Source organism: Microtus ochrogaster, chromosome 1 (assembly GCF_000317375.1).
Source record: "Microtus ochrogaster isolate Prairie Vole_2 chromosome 1, MicOch1.0, whole genome shotgun sequence".
NCBI classification, from domain to species: Eukaryota; Metazoa; Chordata; class Mammalia; order Rodentia; family Cricetidae; genus Microtus; species Microtus ochrogaster.
In genome coordinates, this window is record NC_022009.1 from 16,690,827 (window position 1) to 16,697,570 (window position 6,744).

The 6,744-nt window shown below is 39.9% G+C and overlaps 1 protein-coding gene across 1 annotated transcript in view; it reads left to right on the forward strand.

The window, feature by feature from the left end:
* The window catches only part of Eif2s1 (eukaryotic translation initiation factor 2 subunit alpha), a 20,491-nt gene that overhangs the window by 12,171 nt on the left and 1,576 nt on the right, over positions 1 to 6,744 (forward strand). Inside the window, exons 4-7 of the mRNA XM_005343252.2 lie at positions 330 to 481; positions 2,172 to 2,278; positions 3,650 to 3,747; positions 5,756 to 5,899. Coding sequence (XP_005343309.1) covers positions 330 to 481; positions 2,172 to 2,278; positions 3,650 to 3,747; positions 5,756 to 5,899 — 501 coding nt within the window. The remainder of the gene's footprint in view (positions 1 to 329; positions 482 to 2,171; positions 2,279 to 3,649; positions 3,748 to 5,755; positions 5,900 to 6,744) is intronic.

Here is a 6,744-nt window from a genome sequence, read left to right on the forward strand (position 1 = left end):
CAGGGTTTCTCTGTGGTTTTGGAGCCTGTCCTGGAACTAGCTCTTGTAGACCAGGCTGGTCTCGAACTCACAGAGATCCGCCTGCCTCTGCCACCCGAGTGCTGGGATTAAAGGCGTGCGCCACCACCGCTCGGCTTCATACTTCTTATTATACCCACTTCAGCTAATTATTATGAAGTACTGAATATTTCTTTATGGAGAAAGAACTTGCAGTTATAGGTGTTACTTTCAGGAATTGTTGAAGTAATTACATCTACTAAGGTATGACAATGCCTCTTCTTTGTAGCTCTCTGATTTTCAAATTACTGAGTTTTTCATTGTGTGTCTAGGTTTACAGCATTCTTCGCCATGTTGCTGAGGTATTAGAATATACCAAGGATGAGCAGCTGGAAAGCCTGTTCCAGAGGACTGCCTGGGTCTTTGATGACAAGTACAAGAAGCCTGGCTATGGTGCTTATGATGCCTTTAAGCATGCAGTCTCGTAAGAAAACCTTGATTCTGCCTCTATGTCTTTCCTGATTACCTAGCACCCACAGGTCCTTGTCAAATTTAGCTGTAAAAATATTTCAGTGTGATGTGGTCAAATATATATAGTTTTCATATGCCATATTTACTTGGTTTCATCTCACACTTCTTTGTAAATTTCATAGTCATTGGATGATTTCAGGACCAATATGGGCATCTTATCCAAAATAGTACAGCCTCTTTCTTATTGCAGTTGCTTGGGCCCTTTGTTCTGTCACATTAACTTACCTTCCATGTGGCCTCACAGTAGACCTTTTTCACTAGATTTGTTTTGCCTTTAAAAACCTATAGTTCATACATTTTGTTCTTTCACCATGTATTTGGCTGTTTCCAACCTGTTTTTCTCTCTGTCTATAACGTTTCCTTTCCTGACTTTGTTATCTGACATGGAAACTCTGTGAGATGTCATTTTCAATAACTTTCTTGCCAGTAGTAGAGCTTTGCCAAATTACACTCCGTGTTAGTTCTATAGTTTATATTTCCCTAGCAACTGTAGATAGATACTGCTGTTTTCCTTCCTCTACACCATCATTTGGTATACATCAGATTTTCTTTTTTTTTTTGCCATAATTGATTTGCATGCTCCTGCTTGTTGATGAAGTCAACAGCTTTGTGTCTTTATTGATTGTAAATGTCAGTCTGTGTTTGTCTTTGTCATCGTATGAAAGTGTAGATATCTCTGTCAATATGTCTTGTTATTTTGTTCAGGCTAAAGGAAAAGTCCTTCATGCAGCTTCTCTCTTTTCATTGAAACCCCATGTCATTAGCTTGGATCCTTGCTCATGTTAGTCCTTTGTGCATATTATAACTTTTTTTTTTTTTTTTCGAGACAGGGTTTCTCTGTGGCTTTGGAGTCTGTCCTGGAACTCGCTCTGTAGACCAGGCTGGTCTCGAACTCACAGAGATCCGCCTGCCTCTGCCTCCCAAGTGCTGGGATTAAAGGCGTGTGCCACCATCGCCCGGCACATATTATAACTTTTTATAACATTTTGCCTCTGCTTGTTAGTGTCTACTGTTCTTTTGGCTACCCTTGGAGGGGGGATTAAAGGCATGCACCACCACTGCCTGGATCTCTTTTTAAAAAGTTATTCTTTCTCTTTCCCATATGTTCAGTTAACATGCCAGTATTAGTTTAGCTAAACCCTTCCCTGATCCAGGTCTTGGACACTTGGGAGGATCAGATGACATACTGGTCTCTAACCCCACTAACTGCACTAATTCCTTCCTGTCCCGCTGCCCAAATGTTTGTTCTTTCTAAGTTGGATTTTAAGTCCTTGAAATAGAGTGATAATTACTTGAAAATGCATAAGTTAATTATAATAGAATGTCAGATTCATATTAAAAGGTATTAAATTGTTTATATTAGCCCAGTTTTTGTTTTGAAAATCAGTTGAGTGTTTTCTGTGCCATATAGTAAGTACTTACATTGCTTCATTTAATATAGCAGTTCTGTGAGTCACTTCCACCTCAATTTACACATTTTGAAAGAGAAACTAACACATAGTTAAAACTGTGCAAAACCAAGAGTTCAACTTCCATGCTGAAATTCTTGCTTATTATTTGTATTATTCTGCCGTCATGTGTTCAGTTTCAGTTATCAGTAATATTACCTTGACATTTCTTGTTTGTCTTTCTGTTTTTTTCAGAGACCCATCTATCCTGGATAGTTTAGATTTAGATGAAAATGAACGAGAAGTACTCATTAACAATATTAATAGGCGTTTGACCCCACAAGCTGTCAAAATTCGAGCAGGTAAGTGGCTTCTAAATGACTTTATTGTGTGTGCCTAAACAAGCTGATAAGTAGTGAGACTTAACCAAAGTACTTGTTGCTGGATCAACAAGTATAAATTTTTCTAAATGTTTTTCTTTTGTAACAACAGTTTTAACGTTTTATTTGGTTTGAGTTTAGTGGGGTTTTGTTCGTTTTTCCAGGGGTGGGGGTGTTTGTTTTTTGATGGCTTTGGGCTTTTATTTTGGCTCTTAGAATCAAACCAGGACTTCATACATGCTGGGGAAATATTCCACCACAGTCTCATACCTAGCCCAAGAAATTACTTCTACAATAGCATTTAAAATATTTCAGCAGGACAATGGTGTCTTTCTATGCCTCTGTATTGACCCTATGTCAATCATCTGGATATTTTCAGACATTCTGTCTTTGTGGCTACTTTATAAGATCATGCAGTGATTCTCAACCTGTGGGTCTTGTCCCATTAGGGGGGTTGAATATCCTGCATATCAGATGTTTATGGTTCATAACAGCAGAAAAATTACAGTTATGAAGTAGTAACAAAATTTTATGGTTGGGGGCCACAACAACATGTGGAATTTATTAAAGGATTGCAGAGTGAGGAAGGTTGAGAACCACTGGTATATAAGAATGGACCGCATTCTTAGCATTCATGAAGGCCTGGGTTCAGCCCCTAGTAAAAATGCATTAATTTCACACAGTTGCAAAAATAAGTACTTATACATCTATTCAGATGTTGTAAAAGATTTGCTGGCTCACGATGACAAGATGACACAGCAAGTAAAGCTACTTGCCAACCAGCCTGACAACCTGTGTTCAAACCCAGGACCTATGGAGTGGAAAGAGCCCCTCCCACGTGTTGTCCTCTTTGACACCCACATGCTCGTGTGTGCCCCTGTACACACAAGATACACAATTAAGTGTAATAAAGTAAAAAGGATTGCTAGGCCAAGTGGGGTACGGTTTCTAAATAGCTCTAGATATTTTGTTGTCTCAGTGTTTGATAAATGTCTTGCCTGCCGGTGGTGACGCCTTTAATCCCAGAGTCAGAGCAGGCACATCTCTGATTTTAAGGTCAGCCTGGTCTACAGAGTAGGTTCCAGGATAGCTAGGACTGTTTCTCAGAGAAACCCTGTCTCAAAAAACAGAAAATTATTGTCCTTTGTAAAATCCTCCTTCCTCAGCTTCTCTATGTTGAGATCACAGGGATATGACCAAATACCTAACCACAGTCAGATATTTTCAGCAGTGAAAATACATTTCTAATTGAGGTTAATGTTGTATTTATACGATATAACTTCAACTCTCTGATTCTTTTATCTTTCCTTATTGTCACTTCTGGTGCCAGCTTTTGAATTTTTGTAATTTTAGATATTGAAGTAGCTTGCTATGGTTATGAAGGAATTGATGCTGTAAAAGAAGCCCTGAGAGCAGGTTTGAATTGTTCTACAGAAACCATGCCCATCAAGGTAAGTTATACATTTTCTCTCACCCTGCTTGTTAGAACCTTGCAATTGACCTGTGTGCTGGCAGTTGAACCCAGGGCCACTAAGTTATATCCAGTCTTTTTTTTTCTGTCTTTTTTTATTTTTTAAAGCTGGTCATGTTGGATAGGAAATTATAACTCAGTAGTAAAGTCCTTGCCTGGCATATTCAGTGCCCAGAGTTTAATTCCCCGTACCTTAAAGAAAAGTATCGTGGGGATTGAGAGCTACTTCAGGTTAAGAGCTACTGCTCTTGCAGAAGATCTGATTTGTGTTCCGGCCCTAGTGGATATGACACCTGGTACCATGTGCCGTACACATGGTAAACAGAGACACATAATTTAAAAGTAAATAAATAAATTACAAAAACATGTCATGTCTCTTTTTTTTTTTTTTTTTAATTTTTTTCTCCCTCTCAGAGTGGTATAGTCTTTTCATGATATTTCTGGGCAGTTGTTACAGGTGTGGCTTTTTGTTAGTACTACAAAATGAGGAAGGGCTCCTATAGTGAGTGAGCCAGCAATATTAAATCTTTACAGTAAGGAGTTACAGTGCTCAAAATGTTTATGCACAGCACCTTCAGGAGGGTAACATTTTTTCAACAACAGTCATTCAATTTTGATGACGTTTGCCTAACTGGATAATCATTACTTGTGATTTCTTAGAAGGATTTGAAGGATTTCGTCAGTGTGGAGTGGTTAGCCGTTTGCTTTTTTCTTTTTTTTTTTTTTTTTTTTTTTTCTTTTTTTAGATTTATTTATTGCCTGACATGGTGGTACATGCCTTTAATTCCAGTACTTGGGAGGCAGAGTCAGACAGATCTCTAAATTCAAGGCCAGCCTGGTCTACAGAGTGTGAGACTTTGTCTTGAAAGGGAGAGAGCCAGACAGTGGTGGCACACGCCTTTAATCCCAGCACTTGAGAGCAGGCAGATCTCTGAGTTTGAAGCCAGACTGGTCTACAGAGCTAGTTCTAGACAGCTAGGGCTGTTGCATGAGAAATCCTGTCAAAAAAAGAAAGGAAAAATAGGGAGAAAATATTTTTACTTTATGCCTGCAGGTGTGTACCATGTCCATGCCTGATGCCCACAAAGACCAGAAGAGGGCATCAGATTTTCTAGAAAATCTGAAGTTACAGATGGTTGCGAACCAAACTGGGATCTTCTGCAAGAGTAACATATGTTCTTAACCACTGAGCCATCCTTCCAACTCCAGTTACCCATTAGTTAGATAACAAACATCCAACAGTTTTAATTCTTCATATTCCATATCGCAATGGACTATTTATACGAACTGGATTAGATCATTGTGTCAATGATCTGTTGCTGTTGTTGGTATTAGTTTACAGCTTGACAGATTTAGAATTTGTTTGGTCATGTCTATGCAAGATTGTCTTAATTATGTTACGGTACACTGACCCAACCACTGTGGATGACACCTTTCTCTGATGGAAACATCGGCTGTGTAAATGGAGAGGGATCTAAATAACTGGATGCATGCATTCATTTCTGTCCTCTGAATTCAGACGTAGCATGACTAACTGCTTCAGATTCCCACTGCCTTGACTTTCCACCATGATGGACTATGCCTTGAATTGAGGGCTAAAATAAGCCCTTCCTCCCATAAATTGCAATTGTTAGAGTGTTTTTTTTTTCAACTTGAGAAACGAAACTAAGAGACTGGCTGGGCTGTGGTGGCGCACGCCTTTAATCCCAGCACTCGGGAGGCAGAGGCAGGAGGATCTCTGGGAGTTCGAGGCCAGCCTGGTCTACAAGAGCTAGTTCCGGGACAGGCACCAAAGCTACAGAGAAACCCTGTCTTGAAAAACCAAAAAAAAAAAAAGAAAGAAAGAAACTAAGAGACTGTATTAATAAACTGATCTTTAAAACTGGGGGCAAATTGAGCTGATGCCTTCGTGCATCAAATTAATAAAACAATTTTTGAATATTCTGGGTAAGTATATTCATAGCTTTATTTCTGTTTTTCTCCTATAGATTAACCTGATAGCTCCACCCAGGTATGTGATGACGACGACGACACTAGAGAGAACAGAAGGCCTCTCTGTTCTCAATCAGGCTATGGCAGTCATCAAAGAGAAGATTGAGGAGAAGAGAGGCGTGTTTAATGTTCAAATGAAGGTGAGATCTGCATCTTATTTTTTTCCTTTGTTCCTTTGTTTGTAATATTTTTGTGGTTTATTTGTTTTTTGTTGTTTTGGGGTTTTGTTTTGTTTTTTGTTTGTTTTTTTTGCTTTTGATACAGGATCCCATGTAGTCCAGGCTTGTCTCCAGCTCCCTGTAGTTGAATCTAGCTTTGACCTATTTAATTTTCTTTTTAGTGTGTGTGCCCAGGTATGCTGACCCATGGGTGCACATGTAAAGGCCAGAGGTCAGCATCAGATATCCTCTGTCTTTATATATATATAATTTATTTAACTTTATTTCATGTGCATTGGTGTTAAGGTGTCAGATCCCCTGGGACTGGAGTTAAAGACAGTTGTGAGCTGCCATGTGGATGCTGGAATTTGAACCTGAATCCTCTGGAAGAGGAGCCAGTGCTCTTAACCTCTGAGCCATCTCTCCAGCCCTTCCTCCTCTTATCTTTTTTTTGTTAAGACTCACTGAACCTGAAGCTCAAGAGCCACCTGTCTTCACTCCTAGCTTCAGGTCCTTAGCATTGTGCCCAGCTTTCTGTGGAGCTGCTAGGATTTGAACCCCAGCCCTCATACTTGTGCAGGAGGCACTTCATCTACTTAGCTACCTTTTCAGCCTATTAGTGCTTTTTGGTCTCCAGGACCGGTATGTTAGAAGGAGAAAACTTGTCTTCTCAACTTCAAAAGCAAGGCCGGGCGGTGGTGGCGCACGCCTTTAATCCCAGCACTTGGGAGGCCGAGGCAGGTGGATCTCTGTGAGTTCGAGACCAGCCTGGTCTACAAGAGCTAGTTCCAGGACAGGCTCCAAAACCACAGAGAAACCCTGTCTCG